We start from the raw sequence: 23,252 nt of genomic DNA, 5'->3' as shown, positions 1-23,252 counted from the left end.
AGAAAATACTTACGATTTTATTTAAATTTTGATCTATCGAGTTGATGTTTATCAAGGTAGAGTGTTTTGTGTGGTATAAATTTAGCAAATCAAAATGACCTTACTGTCCATGGCCTCTAACACTCGTTTCCTAAACACAATTTTTGTTTAATACCGAGGTATCAGTTTTATAGTCAAAGTGGGTCAAGTATTACCCACAGGCCACATCCATAGAGGAGGCAAGAATAATATCTAAGGAATAATAAAAAGTTTTTCATTCTTCTTTTTTTTTTTTTTTTTTTTTTTTTTCATTTTCTCTTTTTTTATTCGCATTTTGAGGCGTGCGAATCATTTTGAGATTAAGGCTCTGATGTTGTTGTTGTTGTTGAATAATAAAAAGTTTGTCTTCATTTATGTGACTATGTCCTCATTATGTGAGTAGCTTAGTACTTAATTTATTATCCCTATTTTATCGAGAAATGGAAATTCGAAATTGAATTTCATGTGAACTTCAAACGAATTTCTGGTAGGTGAACATAAAATTTCAGATCTTTTTAGATCCATAGTTTCCTCTCACCTTGCTAAAGCATCACGTTTAATTCGACCATGATGTCTGCTTATTTTCTTGGCCCCCAAATTTTGTTGAGATTTGTTACTATGTTAGTCGGCATATGCATGGTCCTGAATCCCAAGAGTTGTCTACGTATCACTCCAAAAAAAAATAAAAGGAAAAACTTATGTTTACTGTAGATTTGAGATTCCAGATTCGAGATTCGAGATTCTTTTCGTTTACTAGAAGAAAGGGAGAGTGTCTGTTTGTTGTTTTCTCTCAACGCTCTATTTTATTTCAAAGCGTCCTGCTTGTGACGGGTACATTTCGTCACAAGTTGAAGATAGAGTAAAATGTGACTTATTTAAGATGAAAATGTAACTATTTTAATTAAAAAGTAACGAGAACAATTTCCTAAGCTATAATAATTTGTCATTAAAATGGTCATATTTTGTCGTTAAAATTGCGACATTTAGCCCGTTTTCAGCTTGTGATGAAAAGTGTCCGTCTTCAATGAGAATTGGTGATTTTATTTTGCAACGGGTGATTCTAAGTTTCGTTATGAAAAATAATAAGAAAATAAAATAAAATGAGAAAAGCATTATAAAATTGTCTTGTGAAAGAGAAATAGATTCTCGGTTTCTTTTAGAAAATGGAGAGAATTTCAACTCAATTTTCAGTGGACTTGAGAGAATCAAGCACATAATATCACATATCTTTCCCATTAATTTCGATGAATGGTCATTTGTGTTGTAAAAATAGGCAAATATATGGTGATTATTTGTAATTTATTCGCATAACGCAACAAATTAGGGGAAGTACTAAGAAGTGAGAAGAATTTTGGACTGCAAAACACAAAATCCCGACTTGCTCTTATCTCCCCATGTGGGTATTATTTGACCCGTCACAAGCTTGCGACGGATATGCTCGTCACAAATGAGAATTTGTCCTTAGAGACGACCCATAATTTTTTTACTCTGTATTAAATGAAGGCATTTACTCTACATCACTCTTTCCTAAGAAATATTAAGAAGTTTGTCCTCATTTTTATCTAAGTAGTTTAGTTAGTCCTTAACCAATTTTAACTATGAAAATACTACCTTCTTTTTAAGGAAGACTAATTGTATCCTAATCCCTTTATCACAGTCTTATTATCCTATTTCATCACATCCATATTATTCTTATCTCATCGTGAAATTGAAATTCGAAATTGAATTTTATGTGATCTTTAAACGAATTTTTGGTTGGTAAACATAAAATTTCAGATCTTTTTAGATTCATAGTTTACTCGCACCTTGCTAAAGCATCACGTTTAATTCGACGATAATATTTGCTTATTTTTCTTGGCCTCCAAATTTTGTTGAGATGTGCAAGTAGGCATATGCATGGTCCTATTCATTGTTTACGTATCTCATGTGGATTGGTGGATTTCTCATAGCCCTTTGGAGTGTCGATCACAAGTTGCCTTGAATTCCAAGAGTTGTCTACATATCACTCAAAAAAAAAATAAAAAAAAAAATTAAGAAGTTAGATAGCTATTGATTTATAACTAGTTTAGATCCCGCGCAATGAATGCGCGGTATTTATAGAGTTACTAATATAGACCCCATGCAATATATGCACGGAATTCATAGAGTTTTATTTTTTAGTGTATTATTTATAGAATTTAAATTGACAATTCACTTATTTTTCATGTTTCTCCTTAATGTATTTGATTAGAGAAATAAATAAAAATTTAAATCGTAAGAAGTAATAAAATGAGTATTTTTTTTTTACCGAGAAATTAACGATGATAATTTACAAATATTTACTATAACATTGCTCCAAATTTTTATCATAAAAAGTCAATGAATTTTAAAAAATATTTATTAATACCATATTTTTTAGCCGCAACTTCTTATCATAAAAAGTTAATAAATTTTTATCAATATGTTCTTTAAAAAAAGAACTTCCTTATTCCAAAAAGATCGGAGATAAATTTATGCAAAATGTGAAATATTAAATGTTATAAATATTTAAATACAAATGATTATATTCATTTACAACTTATCGTGTCCACATCTATAGTATATACTAAAAATATCAAACACTATTTTAGGAAATATGTTTTAGGCGGGAAAAGTTGGAGTTTCGCCTATTCATTTAGTAAATAGGGGATCCCTTAAAATAAATTAGATAATTATAGGCTCGGACAAAATTTACTCCCTTTGTTCATGGGCGATTCTATGGGGAGTTCTGTTGATGCATCTGACCCTCCCTATAATTTCAATTAAGATCCTCTCCATTTCTTTTTCTTCATTCCCTCTCACAAACCCATTTAATAATATTATCTCCTTTAAACACTATTAACCCTTTATTTCTATGTATAAATGTACAACAATTCGATGTTACTTAGATGTAATTTGGACCGTTAAAGGAAATGGACTCTCCGTTTTTTTTAGAAAATAAAGAGAATTTTAACTCCAATAATTCAGAGATAAAACAAAGTCCATTTAATTTTGTATCATTAGAAGTTAATGAGTGTAGTTGATAAGGTGATTTCAATCTAGTGAAGAGGTCACATGCTCTATTCATATGGCAAGCAAAATTGTTTATTATTGTTTTTTCTTTGTATTTTACGTACTCCCTTTTAGTCAATTATTTCTTCCTTTTTTCCTTTTCGAAATTAGTCGGATTTTCTTACCTCTTTTCTTTTTTGGAATTTTATATGTGATCCAAAGTTAATTGCATATGAGGTAGAGTGTTTTGTGTGGTTCAACATCAATTCATTATTTCTTATGCAAAGTGAAAGGGAGAAGAAATGAGTGACTAGATGAGAGTATGTGTTAATAAAGTGGACGGTTTTTAAAAGATTGTAGGGGAAAAAAATTTTGACTCTTATTATATACTCTCTCCATACCACACCAATGACAACATTGAGAATCTTGGCACTATTCAAGTATTCATGGTCGTAGGAAATCTTCGATATTATATAAGACAAAATATAATCATGTGAGATCTTGTTTTATTTATCTTCATAATGCTATAAGAAATATCAAATTTTTATAATTTTTAATAACGTGTAACTAAAGATATTCACGCTGCAAAACGTATCTCGACAAGTGTGAAAAAGTCAATGTTACCATTGATGTGGTATGGAGGGAGTAAATAATTAAATATACTTTTTTTTTCTTTTTTTGCAGTTGTAAAGGAAGGTAACCCTAACTAATCATGGCCTTACATGCAAGACCATGTGCAATATCATTAAACAACCTAGGAATATAGCTAAAAGATAAACAATGAAAGTAGGAACTAAGAGATAGGATATCATCAAGGATCTCCTTAGTGAGGTGATGCGTCTGCCTGATCCCTGCAATGAACGCAATAATAGGAAGACAACCAGAGGAAACCTCCAAATGCCACAAACCCTGATCCAACGCCCAAAAAAGGACTTCACGAATCCCAAGTGCTTCAGCCTGCATAGCACTTTCAGCCTTTATCGCCTTACTAGTTTCAAAGAACATATCCCCAACCGCCGAAAAAGCAACCCATCTGATACCCGCATTCTCCTTAGCTTTCCATCTTGCATCAACCATAATCCTTACACAGTCACAAGTGCGCAAAGATTCAATCACATGGACTGGTTTACTTTCTCGAAGCCACTTCATGCGTTCATCCTCCATGTTCGGATTTCCTATGGTTTTTACCTCTTGACTTTCCTTGCTAGTAGTGATCACCTGATCTGCAGTTCCCACAATTTGTGACCATAAATTCACAAACATGCTAGGTTGGAACACTCCCCCCCCCCCCCCTAAAAAGGACTTTATTTCTCACACTCCATAAACACCATATCGTCGCAACAAACCGCGTCACACGGAACTCGGCATCCTCAAGCTTGCACAAGTAGTTTATCCAATTTATGATCCATTTTCCGAGACTTAAGGGGACGTTTGGTTAGAGAAAGGGAAAGGAAAAAGAAATTAGAAAGATAAGTGGGGGAAAGGTAAAGGATTACCTAAAACTTAACTAGTTGTTTGGTTACTTAAAAAAATGAAGCGTGGTGGGTTGTGGTTTGTTTTGGTGTGCGGGTGGTGGTTTAGGTGGGGTGGTTGTGATGGTGGTGGTGATGGTGGTCGTGGCGGTGGCGTCGTGGTGGTGGTTGTCAACTGTCGTGGTAGTGATGGTGGTTGTGGCGGTGGTGTTGTGGTGGTGGTGTTATGGGTGGCTGTGGTGGTGATGGTGGTGATGGTGACTGATGTGGTGAGAGTCGCAAGTGTGGTGGTAGGTAAAGTATGAAATCTCATATTTTTGGGTGGGGGTAATGAATTAGATGGATTGAGGGGTAAGGAAGAGAATTTTCATTCTCTTTGTTTGTGTCAAACAAACACCAACAAAGGAAATCAATAACTTTGTTTCCCTTTCCCTTTTTTATAGACCTCCAACCAAACGCTCCATAAGTTCTCACTCTGGGAAACCCTAATTCCTAACTCAGAACAAGCCCACACCCTCTTAGGCATATCATAGTCCCGGAAAAAGATGTTCCATAGTTTCTATTCTCCTATCATCATTAAAACAAACCTTACAAGATGGGTCCATGTCAATGTTGCGCTTTACAAAATTAGTTCCCATAGAGAGGGAGTTAGTAGCGATCCGCCAAAGAAGCATTTTTCACATCATTGGGCCCGGTAATCTCCCAAAGCCTCCTCTTGCAGAAACTCCTTCCTCCCTTATCCAGCCTTGTTTTGTCCTTAGTTGACCCTTTTAAGACCATAAATCTTCTAAACAGGACACCATACCCACTTTTTACAGCCAATAAATGTCATCTTTTGTATGTGATTTACAGATGGAAATGGCCAGAATTTTACTTGCACTTTCCTCAGAGAAAATAGCCCGAACCATCGCCTCTCTCCAACTTCCACCCTCCCTGCAACCATTATTTGTTCTAAGATCTCTCACTCTTAAGTTCATTAACTCTATCGATTCCATCGAGAGAAGGTCATTCCTAGGCTGAGAGAATTCCCCATTGGCCTATTTATTTGTCCAAACATTTAAATCTGACGTAGAGCCCGGCTTCCACCCCACATGTTCACAAACAAAATCCAAGCCATGCAGTATACTTCTTCCCCCCCAGGATAAATTACTACCCTTCTTTCTTTGTACCCGCCTCTCGGGGGGCATCGACATTCAGTAACTTCTTCCTAAAAACACGGCTGAAAAAAGAGTCATGCCCATATAGCAGCCTCCAAGCATGCTTAGCCAGCATAGCCTTGTTTAAACACTCAATATTTCTTACACCCAGGCCACCATCCCGTTTCGGAAGACTGAGAAATTTCTGACTACACCAGTTAACGGTTTTCCCCAATTTACAACCCGTCCACCAAAAATGTGACAACAGAGAATTAATCTTATTCGCCACACTTACCGGTATTTTGAATAGCGATAGAAAGACATGGAATAAGTTTGAAAAGACAGAAGAAATTAAGGTAAGCCTTCAGAGTAGAGGGTCAAAGGTACTTACCAAGTCCTTTATTTCATGACATGGTCAATTAATCCTTTAAATAACTCCTTTTTTTAGCCTTGAAATTCAATAGGGAGTCAAAAGTACTTATCAAGTCCTTTATTTCCCTTTAACTTGAGAGTTTTCATACATCGACGAGCCTACCTGAGTTTTGTAATTTTCAAATTTGAGTCCATGTCGGAGTTTCGGATACTCAACTAACCTAATGTCGTGTGTGATATTTCATTTTTCGCAACCCAACAACAAATTCCTAAAATCGTCACTGCCTCCATTCTGGTCATTTGTTTACCCTTTTCATTTTTGCACGTCTCATTCACTTATTTATCTTTTTATACTAGATCTGCTTTTAATGAGTAATTTGATCTTTCATATCTATTATTATCCATTTGACATCTAATAACAATAATCACAGACGATCTTTTTCTCTCTCATAAAATAACGGTAAATACATAATTGAAACGAAAAGATATATTCTTAAATTAGTAATTTACCATAAAGGACAAAAAGTTATTTCATTCTTAATTCCTAAAAAAGAGGGTAGCACGTACGAGCACCACACTAACCTAGCACACACTAAACATGGCATTAGTACGCAACTACATAATGTGGCTAGCATTGATTATTGATTTATTGTAGCCCTTAGACATTGACATCGATGTCCATTCTCCATCAACACACCTTATACATGAGCAAGGTATATGAGATTATAAGGTGGTTAGCTCTTTGATGAGACGGAAATTGATCTCTATTTCCTTCAAAAGATCTGGAGGTCCATATCTTATTTAATGCACGATATTTGATCTAGTGACGGACACAAGATTTTAGACATCGTAGGATGAAATTTAAGAGCATTTTGTAGCATGGATAGAAATGAACGTCTAGTTCCTTTTAGGAAATAAAGATGATCCATTTCTTTTGAAACTACCTATAAATGTTCATTCCTAGAAGAAAAGTGTTGATAAAGTTACCTAATCAATTTACATTGGTGTTGTAGTATAAAATTGTTCTATGAAATTATTATATCTATCATTACATAAAAATGTATAACTAAGTTTCATTTCTTAGTATTTGGTTGCCTCTGAATTACCGTCCAATCCATTTGCATTTTATCAAAGCCATACATTTACCGACTTGACCCACCTTTATCATTTTTTTTGGCAACTATAAAAATAAGTGCCTTATACAAAGCACACCTACATCTCTAAATCAGGTGCAAACACTACATTATTATACAACAACTTAAACTAGGGGCGGGAGTTCTTAAAACACGGGGTTTCTTCAAGAGTCGCTGGAGTAGTACGCTGAGGATGTCATTTCTTTTCTTTCCTTCGCCATTTGAGCCTTAGGAGAGTACCTGCAACAAGACACACTTACGCCACGAGGACATAGAAATTTATGGGAGAGATATCTACTTTTGGAGAAAGTAGATAAATTGTGTCTTGGAGATTCATCCAATTGGCTATGATTCTTCTTGGAAATGGCCATTCTCCATTTCTCATGCACATGATGAGCAGAGGGGTACTTGCAAAGCACGGGTTTATAAAGGGCGCATGATGGTTTTCTCAAAAGAGTAAATCTTACACTTCTTAGGACGAGTTGAAAAAATGAAAGGATGATGGTCATTAGAATCCTTCGGAGCTGGAGAGTAAATAAAAGTAGCCTTATCCTTCACCGGAGAGATATGGGACGCTTGGATCATTATCAACATCCCTAATGTTATCTCGAGGGATATGAGTACCCGGAGGAGAAAAATTGTCACAAATTGTAGACGCATTAGAAGTGACGGCCTGAGTAGAGGATGCGTTCAAACTTCCACTAGAAAAGACAGATTTCACATTGATAATATCAGAAGGAGTCATGTCTTTCATTGCCCCCATCATCTTAGATTTCCACTTTTTAGGCCTTCTCCTCCTCCTCTTCTTCTTCTTCTTACATCGTTCTCTTATACTGTCTTTTTCCTTAGTAACCTCACTCTTAAGAATCCGAATTGTTAAAATTGAAGTTGACAAATCACATTTACGGTAAAACCTCACCTTTTTACCATCCAACAACTTTTTATAAGATTATGCGGGGATCCTTAGACGGGAATCACCACCTCCCTTTTTGGAGAACTCAAGAACTAACTTCTTAGCACAAATATTTTGAGCCCCCCGTCACCTCCATATTCACACTCTCATTTTCCTTAATACTCGCATCACTATAATTTTCCATCACCTCTGTGATCACGCTTTCACTATCATTTATAGTTTTATACTCAATTCAGATGCCAAGATATGAACATGCTTCTTATTGTTTCTGTCCCACCATCTTCAGTAGCAACCTCCAACACTCTTTTACCATTTTCCTTGATGAGGAGGTGACCTTTCACCACATCTAATTCCCTTAACACATCCTTATTATTAGGTTCAACAACTAAGGCCTCAACCAAATCCAATTCAACTAACGAAAACCTTTTCAACTTTATATAAGCAACCGTCCTTCAAAAAAATGTTTACGAAGACATGTGTCCAAAATCATGGAGCACATACCCGTATCAGCTTTGTATTCCTCAAGTTTCAAGGCACATGCAGCTATATTAGAAATTAGGGAAACATCAAGGTCAGATAATAATTGGGTATCTTCACCTCCAATATTTCCCAAGCTCAGACTAAGCAGATTACAAGTTTCATCGTAACACGCTGCGGCTATATCGATCAAAGTCATTTTTCCTAAAATAACTGTTTCCCTTATCTTTAAGCTCCCTCACCTCAGCTAAGGCTAACCAAGCTGACCCCAAGCATTTTCATAAAATAGCCTAACATTTTATCCCCATCATTCTCCATAAACCCATCGGGGCCATCGCTAACATGGGCACAAGCAAAAGTTTCAAGAAATTTATAGTGACCGGTAGAAAAAAGAAATAATTATAATACCGAAGAAGTGGATACACATACACTTCAAACCCCGATTTTAATCATAAATCAATGAAAAGAGAACAATAGTCTCTCACCACTGACCAAAAACCCAGCTGAAATCACAATTGAAAAAACCAACACCTCGACCAACTAATCACAAGAGAAAGATGGCCAAACTCAGAAAACGAGAGCAGACCCCTCAACACTGAACAAAACCCGGGGCAACCAGGTTTCAATTGAAAAACTTAACCGAGAAAAACAAAGTGGCATACGAATACCAACACGAAAGAAAGTCGGTCGAAAAAGATGGTGATAAATTCAGCCACGGATTTACCAACCACAGCAAGAAGCGATCGATCAAAAGCGAGTAAAAAAAATATACAAAAGAGGATCAAATCTAAACCTTTAAGAAAGAAACCGGTTCAAACACGGAAAAGCTCACCGGATGACGATGAGAACCGGAAATATAAAGGGTTTAAGGTGCCTCGCTGGCGACCGGAGTAGTCGTCAGCGAGGAGGTGATCGATTTTTGGGGGTTTTTTTTTGGATTTTTTTTTCTCTCTCTACGGCCAAGAAAACATTAATATAATGTTGGAATATCCACTTTTATCATTATATGTGTGTTTTATTGTGTAGGGATTTTTGGTATGAGCCACACACATAATAATAAATATAAGAACCGGAAAAATAAAAAGGACAATACTTACGAGGTTCACCAAATTGGCTACATCATTACTATAGTCGCACTAGGAATTTTATTGATCACTCCGATCACAATATGAGGATAAAAATTACATAGCATTTGTCATTCTTTTATAGCTAAATGCCAAAGCTATAACTTCCTTGTAACATTTTCGTATTGATAGCCATACTCAAAGAAGAGGTAAGTTTCGGTAAGTTAGAACTTCATTCTTATATGTTTATCATGAAACATATCACTCCATAATGAAGGGAATTAATCCCAACATTCTCCCACATCCCGACAATTATGGAGGTAACATCAACTTTACCTTTTCCACCTAATGCAACCATGTTCAACTCATGCCTCATGCAAGAGTCTAGCCAAGGTACTACCTAACCTTAACCCTTTGCCATTCAAGTTTGTTCTCACCGGCAACCATACTTGTCGAGCTTCATTCGTCGTTTTTCGGGGCGTGCATTCCCACCTAAACGAATACCCTTACATGCCATATTAGAACTTCTTGAATTTTCACACACACATTTGAGAGTGCCAGTTTCACCTTGTGCTTTCTCGGACCACCTTCTGCCTTTAAGTCACTGACTTTGCACAAAGACAACCTTGTAAAGCCTGCTTATCGAGCTTTCCAACAAATATCAATTTCTTTTTCAAGTTCGGGATGAACATGACATCTGTTAGCTCCCACCTACCCCGAATCAGGGTACGAATTTTAATGTCACCTTTTCTCATAATCGGTACAGCTGAGTACCACACCTTCCACCAACTAACTTATGAAAAAAATTATTGTCTGGAAAAGAGTGAAATGATACACCATAGTCTAATACCCAAGACGATGATTGATATTTTTGATTTGATGTGGGGTCCACGTTTGTGTTTACCTAGAGCTGGTCATCTCCACCGGTTGGCCCGACCCGGCTCTGACCCGACCCGCCCTGACCCGTTATTTTATGTAACTTAGCAGGACCCGCCCCGACGTAGCCTTAGCTCGTCATGGCCCGGGCCTGCTCCGGATCCTAAAATTCCAGCTCAGCCCGCCTTTGGCCTGCCTCGGGCCCTGGCTGGGTCAAGCATATCTCAGCCCGACGAACCACGCCCATCCCTCTGGCTTGGCCCGGGTCTGACCAGAAGAGCCCAGCCCGGTCCGAGTACAGGTCTATGTTTACCTATTGTTATAGGTCAATAAAAAACTAATTTTATACAAAGAGAAAAGGTGTAATAGTTAGGTGTATTTGTAGTTAAATTATAATTTGGAGTATTTTGAGAAGTACTTAAGTAGTTTAGAGTATTTCTATCAAAAAAACTTTTTATTTAATTATATTTAAATAAAATGTCATTACATATCCTACCTATCAACTCATAATTAAACCCACAATTACACACCTCACCTCAATTTCCCTCTTTACCCTTACTTTTTCCACATTTTCTTAAATACTTCATTTTTCCTTACGTTACCTTTGGTGTGTTAAAAAAGAGAGTATCAAATAAGCCATAAGAGCTCTGTCCCCGTCTATCGGTGGTGTCCTTCTTTCAGTTTGAGAGCTTTCGTTTTCTGGTTCGTTTGCAGTTTTCTAATAAGTCCGCAGAAGATCAGCGTTGTTATAAATCGTTATATGGTTTTACATATTTTGCCCGATTCATGGCTACAATCAATCACGTCAGAAGAAATGGATACTCGTCAAGGAAGATTCGGAGACCCTCTTATGGATGAAAGCCTTTTGCGGCGAATCGATGATAGAGACTCTGTTGCAGTGTTTCATTTTTTGAACAAGAATTTATTTTCTATGGTTGTAATCGATTTGTATCCGATCGAGCTTGACATATGTTGTAGATGTCGTATGACTTTTTATTAATGATAATGATCTTTTTCAAAAAAAAAAAAAAAAAATAAGCCATAAGCCCAATACAATGTTGGGACGGGGGATTTGAACCATATATCCAAATCTTGATTACTAGGTAAAGACCGCTTCGATACAACATTGTTGTTGCTGTCATTAAAGAAAATACTTAAGCAGTAAAACAGTTTTAAAGTTTGATATATCGAATCTATGTTAATCTATGTGGTATAAATCTAGAAAATCAAAATGACCTAGATGTATCCATAGCTTCTAAGTTCTAACACACTTTCCTAATCACAAATGTTTGTTTAATACCGAGATACCCACATTAATAGACAGACAGGTAGGTCAAGAATAATATTTTCTTCACGAGGAAGATTAATTGTATCCCTAGTCCCTTCATCACGGGTGTAGGGAACCCAGTCCCTTCATCACACATTCATATTATCCCTACTTCACTGAGAAATTGAAAATCGAAATCGAATTCCAGATCTTTTTAGATTTAAAGTGTACTCTCTCAACTAGGGAAAACATCACGTTTTTAATTGGACAATGTGTGTACACTATTTATCCAGGCCTCCAAATTTTGTTGAGATGTGTAAGTGGGCATGTGCATATGGCCCTTTGATATGAACATCGATCTACATCAACAAAACACCCTAATCATGGAGACGATTTTTTTTTTTTTTTTTTTTTGGGATATTTTACGGTGTATCCGTGAGTTTTTTAGCTTTTTATATTATATCCTTCTTTTTTTATATTCTACATTATACCCCTAAACATTTTACTTATTTCTCCATCATGAGTTCATGACCTCGTTGAACTTTCAATTAACTTTATAACTATCGAACAACCGTACTTTGACCTTTATGCGGACTCATTAATGTTGTATCATATCACCATCCTATATGAGAAGCATCACAAATCACTTTTGATGAGCACTAGCTACTATTAAAAATATCCGTTATGATTCATGATACGATAATGGAGTTTTGATCAATTTTTAGTTCGATTCGTATTGTATTTGGTGGGTTAATGGGTTATTCGGCGAACTAATAAGTAAATGGGTAGGTTATCGAGTAATTAAAATGATAAATAAATGGTTAATAGGTTAATTAAGAAGTTAAGTTAAGAGCATCTCCAATGGTTAAGCAAAAGGACTTCCTTGCAAATAAAAAAGTTTTCAAGCTACTTGCTTAACCATTTGAGCACTTTAGAGCATCTCCAATGGTTACCTAAAAGGACTTGCTTGCAAATAAAAAAGATTTCAAGCTACTTGCTTAACCATTGGAGCACTCCACATCAACTAGCTTAAATTGAGCTAGTAGCTCCATGGAGCTAGTAGCTCAAATGGTCCCACAAGAAAATATAACCAATAGAAAAATAGTTGTCTCATTTATTTTTTATTTAGTAATTAAGAATTAAATAAATTAATACTTCCTCCATTCTAATATGATGTACCCATTTTATTAAAATACTACACTCATATATTCAACAAATGGGTACATCATATAAGAACGGAGGAAGTAGAAAAGTGTGTTAGTTAGATCTCATCAAGCTAATACTAAATTGGATTCACCATTGGAGTAACTTGTAGCTTGAAATTGTTGTTGCTCAAAAAAATGATGTGGCAAAGGTAAGCTAGTACCAACTAGCTTACCATTGTGGATGCTCTTACATGTACTAGCTTAAATTGAGCTAGTAGCTTCATGGAGCTAGTAGCTCAAATGGGCCTACAAGAAAAAATCTACCAATTAAAACGACACTAAATATTTTTAATTTTTATTTTCTAGGTAAAATAAGTAAATTTATTAATTGAAAGAGTGTTGTGCAAGGTAGTTGACATATGGTGCATTTAAGCTACAACACTAAGCTAGTAGCTTACCATTGTAGTAGTTTGTAGCTTACAAATATTCTAACTTGAAAATCTTATGTGGCAAAAGTAAGCTAGTAGCAACTAGCTTACCATTGTGGATGCTCTAACAAAGACAATAATTAAGGTCATGGTATAGACTAATGTATAGAATTCAGGGGTACACAATAGAATTTCAAAAATGTAGGGATACAACATAGAAAACCGAAAAACTCGAGGGTACACCGTAGAATATCCTTTTTTTTTTTACAACCAAGAAATAACTTAATTACAATATCCCATACGATACAAATTAAGTTATTAGACTAAATAACACCAGAAATACGACAACCATATTTAGTACTACAACGCCAAAATTTAGTACAACATAGATCTCTATTTTTCTTAAAAAGATTTGAAGGACCATTTCTTATTCAATGGACGGTATTTGTTCTAGTGACGGACACAAAATTTAAGACAATGTAGGATGAAATTTAAAAGCATTTTGTAGGGTTGATGAAAATGAACGTCTATTTTTTAAGGAAATGAAGATGATCCATTTCGTTTTAAAACGGCATATTAATGTTCACTCCTAGAATAAAAGTGTTAATAAAGTTACCTAATCAATTTGCATTGGTGTTGTAGTATAAAATTGTTCTATGAAATTATTATATCTATCATTACATGAAAATGTAACTGAGTTCCATCACCTATCTACTAAAAGAATAGGTAATCTCGTACTTTTTCCCTCCAAAAATCATATTTTTATTTAATTACAATTAAGTATTCACTAAAAAAAACTAACAATTATGATTTATTTCATTAAATTATTATCTTTTTATTAAAATTAAATTCATCAAATTATATTACTTTCACAAAAATTTAAACTATAATATTTTTAATTAAAATATAAATAAAATTTATAAAAAATTATAAATTGTTAAATCTCTTAAATGCTATCTACCTAGTATAAAAACTAGGTTTTTTTAAGCCTTTTCATTGGCTCCCCTTTTTTAGGAGATTGTAAAAAGCAAACTTTTTTTTCCCAAAAGTAGGGTCCTCCATGTTCACTTTTTATTTAATTACTCTCTTTCCTAATTACAATTTACAATATGAAAACTTACATAATCAATCAATGCAAAATAATTCAAAACATTAAAAAATAATAAATTACAAAAAAATAAGAAAAAAACTTCAAATATTGAAACTATTGGAAAAAAATGGGAAAATTGCAGATACTAAAATCGCAACAAATATATTCAAAAAAAAAAAATAGAAGAAGACATCAAATAAGACCCAAAATAATTATAGACGAGTAAATTTTCTGAAAATTAATTCTAACAAATAACTAAAATAATAGTACAAAACATTTTAAAAAAAATTAATAATGAAAAAAGAATGAAAAATCGTTTTAACAAACTCACTACGATTAACAAGAATATTTGAGGGAAAAAAAATTAGGGATGCCTTGAATGCTAATAAAAGAAAACGTCCTACAAAATTAAAGAGGAGAAAGACAATTAAAATAATTTTGTAAGCAAATAAGGAGATGGATATATGATAAAATAATAAAAAATAATAATTACTCATATTATCTCTTTTCAATGGTGGTGACTTTTAATTTTTATACTAAAATATCAGGACTTTAGGAGGGAGTGATATGAGGGAGATGACCAGATGAGAGGTATTAATGTTTGGGAGAGAGGGGCTATGTGGTAGGAGGCGGAAGTATAGGATTCGTATTACGGAGTAGGAGAATATAATAGCTTGGAGTTTGTTGAGTTGTTTAGATTTAGGCTCATATTTTGTTATTGAATCATAAGACGGGTTTATCAAAACACAAATTATAGAATAAGAAGGGGTTGTAAGACGGTTATTATTAAAATAATATTTGTAGCTATTTATCAATGGGGTCATTTTTACCGTACCGTGTGTGACCGTCTCATGCCAATAACTGTTGAAAAGTTATTATTATCCTATGTCACTAACAATATTATCCGATACGCTTTTACCTAACTATTGAAATTTCAAATTATCTAATATGGAACACATATGTGTATTAACCGTATTATATTTAATTATATTTGTATTAATTAATATAACATATTTTGTATATTATAATCTTAAAACCGTGCATTTTCTGCACGGGCATAAAACTAGTTGTTTGTATATTTGAGAATGATTTAAACCATACTATGTATAAAACAAAGTTGTAAAACACTATTATTACTTTTGTGGTAAGAAAAAGGAAAATTGAGAGGATTTATAAATTGAAATAATTAGTTTTGTGGTATAATTTTTTTTTTTTTTCTGTAAAATACATTGTAGTACATTGATTAATTTCCCATTCCTTTTTTTTTATCAAACTAATGTACAATGACGAGAAATATGTACAATTAAAAAGATATAACTATTATTAAGAAATTTATTCAAAATTAAAAAATCTATATGCCGTGTTGCACAGGATCAACTAGTTTGTGTTACTATTTGGTTGTCTCTGAATTACCATACAATTCAAGATTCCATTTGCATTTTATGTGTTTTATCAAAGCCATACATTTAGTGACTTGACCCACTTTCATTATTATGTGTGTTTTATTGTTTACATTAATTCTTCTTATATAGTACAATTTCCATATTTTGGAAAGTAGGTGTTTACTAGGGGAAGTGACACAGAATTATGAGGTTGTTGTTCGCCATAAAACGATTTAGTTAAGATTTTGTATATTCAATGTGCGTTCACCCATCCATCACTAGAGCTGTCTTCGGGTTGGGTCGGGCTTGGCGCGGGTCAGGCTCTTCTGGTTAGGCCTTGAACCGGCCAGGGGAAGGCTGAGCTTGGCCGCGTGGGGCTGGGAGTATGTTTGACCCGGGTCGGACTCGGGCTAAGGCTGGGTTGAGCCAAGCCAGATTGCCTAAAATAACGGGCTAAGGGCGAATCGGAATAGTCAATCCATGCTGATGGCCAGCTCTACCAATCACGGTACAAGTAAAACAAATAAAAATGGTCCATTTCTATTCATCAATACGGAGTAGTTGTTAGTTTCTCGTACTCTTTTACGGAGTGTAGCTATCATCATACGTATGTAATCCCATCATGACATTCACGTTACCCTACTTGATTATGCTCACACATAATATAGTGAAAATTACAATTTATTGCAACCATGTATTTCCTCTATTTTACAATTTACTACCATGTACGGAGTATTTCGTTTATTACAAATTATCACCTAAGTTATACTCCTACCATATACTCCCCAATTCAACTCTCACTGTATTTCTGTCTTGATATTCATTTAACTTAATTTTCGACATTTTAAGTGGATAAACAATGAAATAACTAAACTACCCTTACAAACTCACAATAATTCTCCACCCTGGTTAGCTCACCTCTTATCTCCTAAACTACCTAATCCCACCACAAACTCCATCACTAGTTTCACAGTGTTACCACTAGCATCACCCTCCATCACAACCCAACGAATCGACCTCCTACACATGCACCTCCCAAAACCCGATCCCGCCATCTACGACAATCCTAATTCTAGAGTTTTGGGGACTTCCGCATGTTTATCTGCTCGAGCCTCGAGCTCTCTACAATAATTTTTCGGGCGGAATATCGAAATCAATTATCGCAGTTACCGATTTCGAACAATGGTTTTTCCGGCGAATGATACTCCTTCTGTCACGGTCATTTGTTGTCCTTTTACATATTGAGGTGTCTCAGTGAGTTGTTGTCTTTTCGATTTTAAGAATGAACTTGATGAACAATTTGATCATTCACACTCAACTTGTTTCACTTGTTATTTAGTAATTTGCCCCTTTCTCTTTCCTTGTATTTGTGCCAAAACCAAAGGACAACAATTAACCGGAACGGAGGGAGTAATAAATTTTGGGGTCAATTGCCGGGGTCTATAGTGAAAATGGGGGAGTTGGAGAAATTATGGTAAATTGTATATCGTGGTAAATTGTAATTTTCAACATAATATATGATAAACTAATACTTCGTCCAAATCCTGTCATTTATTATTTACTATTTCATTTTTCGGTGTTACATTTATTTGTTTATTTTTAATTTAGGAATGTTTTTCCTAAATTATTTAATTAGGCATCTTATCTTGATCCGCATGTCATCCAATAATTATATCTATAAATAATTCCCTCCTCTTCTTTAAGGGCTTGCTTGGGATGAGAGTAATTAATAAGGGAGTAATGAGAGCTAAAATAAGAAGAAATGGGAGGAGATTGGTGATTAGTGGTGGTTGTGGAGTGTGGAAATAGGAGGTAAGGGAGGAATTATTACCTCCACAAGGAGGTAATGCATTACTTGAGGGGGGAGGGGAGTAACAATTACTCCCTTAATGGAGGGATTTTACACTATATTTCCCCATTTCTACCTTCAACCCTCATCCATTCCCTTCATTTTTTAGTTCATTTTAACTCTATTACTCCCTTAATAATTACTCCCATCGCTATCAAGCCCTTAATGTAGGTGTCAAAATTGGAGGTAATAAATAAGTAAGACACAAGAAGTAATACAAAAACAATATAATTAATAATATATTGCTCAAATTCGGAATGTGACAACACGAACTTTGACATTATTCAGAAAAATTATGACATGAACTCGATTATTACGAATACACGTAGGCAATAAAATTACAAGGGCTATGACATAGCAGGAAATAATAATAATAATAATAATAATAATAATAATAAATGCATCAAATAGACATTGACACATTTTAAAATGACATGTTACGTACATTCTTGGGTTCCGTACGTATTAAGTCATGTTCTACGAGCCAAAACAACGTTTGCATGCTCTTGAACGATCCTCCATGCACACGTAACATGGTGAGTCTCCGTTAACGTCGCACCAACCGCAAACCTAATCAAGAAAATTCCGCCAACAATGCTATGAGTCATATACACACGACCACACGAGTTAACAGACTCGAGTAACTCAGCATTCACTTGGTTCAGCATCTCTGGCTCGACTGACTCTCGGCCAGAGCCCTTATTGAGGGCTTTGGCCGAGAGCCTGAAGCAGACCAGGGCAAACCTTCTGGGAACAACAATTTCAAATCTTGGATCTGCCAGGACCAGATCCTCGAAATGGATAGCCATACTGATATGGCTCCTGAGGAAATCGCGGAGATAATTGACACCATAGCTTCGAATCACGATCCACATTTTGAGGGACCGGAAACGACGACTAAGGGTGATTTGCCAGTCTTTGTAGTCCACAACTTGTTGAGAATCGGTTGCGTGGTTGTTAAGATACTCAGGGTTTGTAGAGAGGCACTTGATAAGTGCACTTGGGTGTTGCACCCACAGGCAACAACAATCAAGTGTGGTTAGGAACCACTTGTGTGCATTAAAGCTGAAGGAATCGGCGTGCTCTACGCCGTCTATGTTGTGCCGGAGCTCCGGGCATATGCATGCATTTCCACCATAAGCCGCGTCTACGTGGACCCATATGTCATATTCCTTGGCAACCTGGAATTAGATTAAATTCGTAATTAAGGTATAGAACTATTGATTGAGCGTAATTAAGCGTGTAATCATTTATTTATACCTCAATTAAACCTTTTAAAATGTTTATTAATTTTTTTTCCGTTTCTAATTCAATATTAAGACGTGCTTACTATTTACCCTGTACTCCGTAGTACAGTGTGTTATATTAAAATTGACATTTATTACGTTAATAATACTTGTACGTAAAATTTGTACAATCTTTCATAATCGGTTTCCTACTTTTCATGTCGGGTTTTGGTAAACATTTTACGTCAAGTCTTTCCACTTTGTATCTTATTCAACCTGGCTGCGGGTTTCCGCGTTACCAAAAAAAATGCATTAAAAAAAAATTACTTCATCCGTCGCAGTTAATAGTTTACATTTACTTTGTTTTGTTTAAAAAAAGTACTTCAATTCAACCGTCTCATCCGTCCCAGTTAATAATTTACGTTTATTTTGTTTTTTTTTCTCGCAAAACAAAACCAGCATAAACTATTTACTGACAGGGAGTAGGACAGTTCATATGATCAACGACAAATTTAATTCTGAGTATTAACACGTGGAAAATAGTACAAATTCAAAATTCAAGCAGTCAAGCACTAGGTTACCTGACAAAGAGGACGAAGTTGGTCCACAGCAGCAGTTGAAGTTGTTCCAACTGTGGCACAAAGAAAGAAGGGTATCAACCCGGCTTCGACGTCATGTCGTATGGCGGTTCTAAGATCGGGAGCGCTTAATGCGAACCCATGAGCTATTGACGTAGTCACAGCTCGAAAATTCTTAGGTGAAATACCCGCTATTTTTGCGGACTTAAAAAGCGAACAATGTGTTTGATCCGACCCATAAACCACCAGTTTATTAATATTATCAGCTCCGACCTTGTCTAGTACACGGTCTCTGGCGGCGGCAATGGTGGTTAATAGGGCTTCACATGTGGTCCCCATCATAACACCGCCGCCATTACCTTGTTTTGTAAAACAAGTCGGTAAACTCAACATTTTTGCTAGCCATTCCATGACTATCGTCTCCAGCTCTGTTGCAGCTGGAGACGATATCCAGTTAAATCCCACCACATTAAAACCAGCTGCTAGGGTTTCACCTAGCAACCCAGCAGTGCTGCCACTGCTGGGATAATATGCAAAGTAATTAGGGCTTTGCCAATGTGTTATTCCCGGTACAATGTCATTTTGTACATCCTTGAGGATGGTTTCCATTGACTCAGGGTCATATGGGGCGGAGGTGGGTATGAGTTTTTTTAGGTAACCCGGCTCCATTTGACTACGGACCGGGTACTTCTGAACAGTTTTGAAGTATTCAGTGAGGAAATCAATGACCATGTAGCCTTGTTTTCGGAATTCTTCCGGGTCTAGGGGGTTTTTAAGCAATTGTGATGATTCTAGGTTGTTAATGTCCAATGAACCCATTTTTGAGGGGAAAAAAATGTGAAAATGGTAAGAAGAAATATTTATTTCTTAGTTGGTAGAGAGAAATGTGTATGAGGAGAATGGTGCAAGAAAATATTAAAGAGCACTTTCTAAATATATAGGCCAATAAGAAGATGAGTGTGTGTAGTTGTTTAAGTTGACAACAAGGAGTTGTTCCACAAAAAATAAATAAAAATAAAAATAAAAATAATGAGTGGATACAAATAAAGTAGGTGGAGTGTTTTGGTTGAGATATACGAGAGATTAATATATGAACGGTCCGTTTTTTTTTAAGATCATTGCTTTTGGTCTGAAATAAGACGGGTAACATGTCATCATTTTACAATAAAATGTTGTTATTTTTTGACAACATGTTACCATTGTTGTTCACATCATTTTCAGGGTAAAAAATGACACCTCTAGTCATAACATTTTGGAATTAATTGGTTACATTTTCTTAAAAAATGGCAACATTTTATTCGTCTGACAAATAAGACCAAAAGTGTCCGTCTAAAACAAGAATTTGTGATATACGAATACATATCTATATATGTATATACATATTATATAGGAAAATATGAAAAATAAAAATTGAATTTATACATATTGGAGGACAAAATTCTAAAATGTTGATTAATTTAAGTGGTAAAATTAGCAAGAAATGGAAATAAGGAATACGGAGTATATGATAGCTGAATTCGGTATAGGATTGTATTATATACTCAACATGTACTAGTATATATACTCCGTAATATATTTACTATATAAGGGTTTTATTTCAGCTATTATTATATGGAGTATATATTTTTGTACTGTAATAGTTTTAAGAATATGGTATTCAAATTTTTAAATATGAATTTGGTTGTTCACGGGGAGATTGGACAAGAATTCGGATAATTGGAAAAAAAAAGGGTATGTAATGAATAAATGTTATTAGTAGTGTCATAAGAAATTTTGCGAACTAAATTTCACACAAATTTTAACCTCACAATTTTGTACTATACTAACTATATATATTGCGCCTTTCTCTAATATCTTAATTTAACAATTAACATTCCTTTTTTTATCTCTTCACTTATCCTATATAGAAATTAGGAAACCTAAAATTACTACATCTTTGTGTATAAACATCGAATTTGTAGCATTTGTCAGTCATATATTCTCTCGTCTAAATCATTTATTTACTTTTACTATTCTTTGTAAGGGGTAAACCGTAAAAGGTAATTATTGATCGTGACAGAGCCACCACGGTGGAAGAATTATTTTTTTTTTCATATATATTCACTTGATATATATGAATTAAGTGACAATTGAATTGCTCAAGAATCTAGGTGAGTATTAATTATAAATTAACTTTTGGTTGATCAAGATTCAGGTGTATACATGTGTGAATCAAATACTACTCCCTCCATTACTTAATATTTGTCGTTTAAGCACTTTCTTTTTTTTCCACAATATATGGCGTTTAGTCTTAAATCCATATTAATTACCCGATTACAATTTTCTAGGTTTTACCTAAATAAACAAAGAAAATAAATTCAAACAAGGACTTCTCATTTATTTTTTCATATATCTCTTCTTGAAGTATAATCTTATTGGAGGAGCATTAATGTAGTAAAGACATTATTTGAAAACAAACCCAATTATAGTTTATAAACCGTTAGTTTTTGTTTTTTCCAACTCTCAATGGTAATTTAATATGACTAATTAATGCATTAATATTTTCTATGTGTTTTTCTTAATATTTGTGAAAATTTCTAAAACGACATATATAAAATAATGAAGGGAGTAACTTTTACTATACCAATCGTTGGTTGGCACAGTGGTAGCATGGGGCTGCGCTTGGTAGGAAGGTCTGCGGATCGATCCCCCACAACTGCGATTGGGAGGGGTTTAAATACCATAATCCTTGGACACGCCCCGAAATCCGGATTAGTCGGCCCAATGTGGTTCGGATTACCGAATGTTTTAGACCAAAAAAAATACTAACTTTTACTATGCAACATTCGTTGACTTGATTAATAAAGGACCAAAAAAATTAGTTGACCAAACAAACCCTAAACATTAATTTAGTATTGCGATGATGCGATCACTTAAAAACAATTAGTGTAATAAGAAGCAAGTATTTGCGATGGATCACAAATTATAACTGATAAAATATATCCCTTTTATAATAGAGTAACTATATCAGATAATAATTACATTTTATCATAAATGATATATTTGTCCGTTACAAGCTTATAACACATCAAAAATGAGAATTTGTGTACTCTGTAATAGTCGACGACCTTTCTATATATTTTGATTAATAAAATAATAGTGCCTTAGCTTTGTCCTGTTTTATTATTGTTTCTGTTTGACTTAGCTTTGTCCTGTTTTATTATTGTTTCTGTAATGTTTAGTTTATTAACAATATTAACTATTTATGATTTATCATTGTTAAATATATCTACAATTAAAACAAGGAAAATGATATTTAAGGTACCAAAAAAGGAAAGAAAAACTTAAATCAAGCATTAATGACATCAATTTACGCGTAATTGTGTCATAAATTCCTAATTTAATTCCATTTTAGAAAGTAATTTAATTCTTAAATACAGTCATTAGTGCTGTATTTATCATTACCCATTAAAAAGATAAAAACAATAGTCCCGTCATCCCTATTGTCTTTTACAAATTATTAAAAGAGACGGTTTTTCATTAATGTTAGTAAGAGATCTCTCTCATAAATCATAATAGGTAGTTATCATTTATATTTAATTTTTATCTTTTTCTTTTTAATTAGTTCTTAGTTATTTATTTGTTGTTTCTCATTACATTAATAAGAAACGGTCTCTCAGAAGACTTATTGATTATCTTTAACGAAAGAGTAATATTATAAAATGTATTATTTTAAGTACTAGTAGTATAAAATTATTGGAAGAGCTTTACATAATGCTGATGTTATAAAGGGGTAGGAGAACAAATTCATACGACAGTACGACACTACTAAATGAGA

General features: G+C 34.5%; 2 protein-coding genes across 2 annotated transcripts; both read right to left on the bottom strand.

Moving 5' to 3' along the window:
- Positions 1–3,729: 3,729 nt before the first annotated feature.
- LOC141612600 (uncharacterized) lies at positions 3,730–4,191 on the bottom strand. The gene has a single exon (XM_074431411.1). The coding sequence runs from the start codon at positions 4,189–4,191 to the stop codon at positions 3,730–3,732; it is 462 nt and encodes a 153-aa protein (XP_074287512.1).
- Positions 4,192–17,843: 13,652 nt separating this feature from the next.
- Positions 17,844–20,367, bottom strand: LOC141610655 (tyrosine decarboxylase-like). Its single transcript, XM_074428852.1, has 2 exons — positions 19,439–20,367; positions 17,844–18,812 (listed from the first exon to the last, which is right to left on the bottom strand). Exons 1-2 carry the CDS (start codon positions 20,252–20,254, stop codon positions 18,102–18,104), a joined length of 1,527 nt encoding a protein of 508 aa, XP_074284953.1. The 5' UTR covers positions 20,255–20,367; the 3' UTR covers positions 17,844–18,101.
- Positions 20,368–23,252: the final 2,885 nt, after the last annotated feature.

Source organism: Silene latifolia, chromosome 11, assembly GCF_048544455.1.
Source record: "Silene latifolia isolate original U9 population chromosome 11, ASM4854445v1, whole genome shotgun sequence".
Lineage (NCBI taxonomy): Eukaryota > Viridiplantae > Streptophyta > Magnoliopsida > Caryophyllales > Caryophyllaceae > Silene > Silene latifolia.
Note: the sequence above shows the minus strand (reverse complement) of the source record. Positions and strands in the feature narration are given on the sequence as shown.

What these genes read in the sequence shown, in the direction of transcription:
- LOC141612600 (XM_074431411.1), bottom strand. Translation starts at nt 4,191, where the DNA reads ATGGAGGATGAACGCATGAAGTGGCTTCGAGAAAGTAAACCAGTCCAT.
- LOC141610655 (XM_074428852.1), bottom strand. Translation starts at nt 20,254, where the DNA reads ATGGGTTCATTGGACATTAACAACCTAGAATCATCACAATTGCTTAAA. An exon ending in AACTTCGTCCTCTTTGTCAG is followed by an intron (nt 18,813 to 19,438) that starts GTAACCTAGTGC and finishes ATCTAATTCCAG; the next exon opens with GTTGCCAAGGAATATGACAT.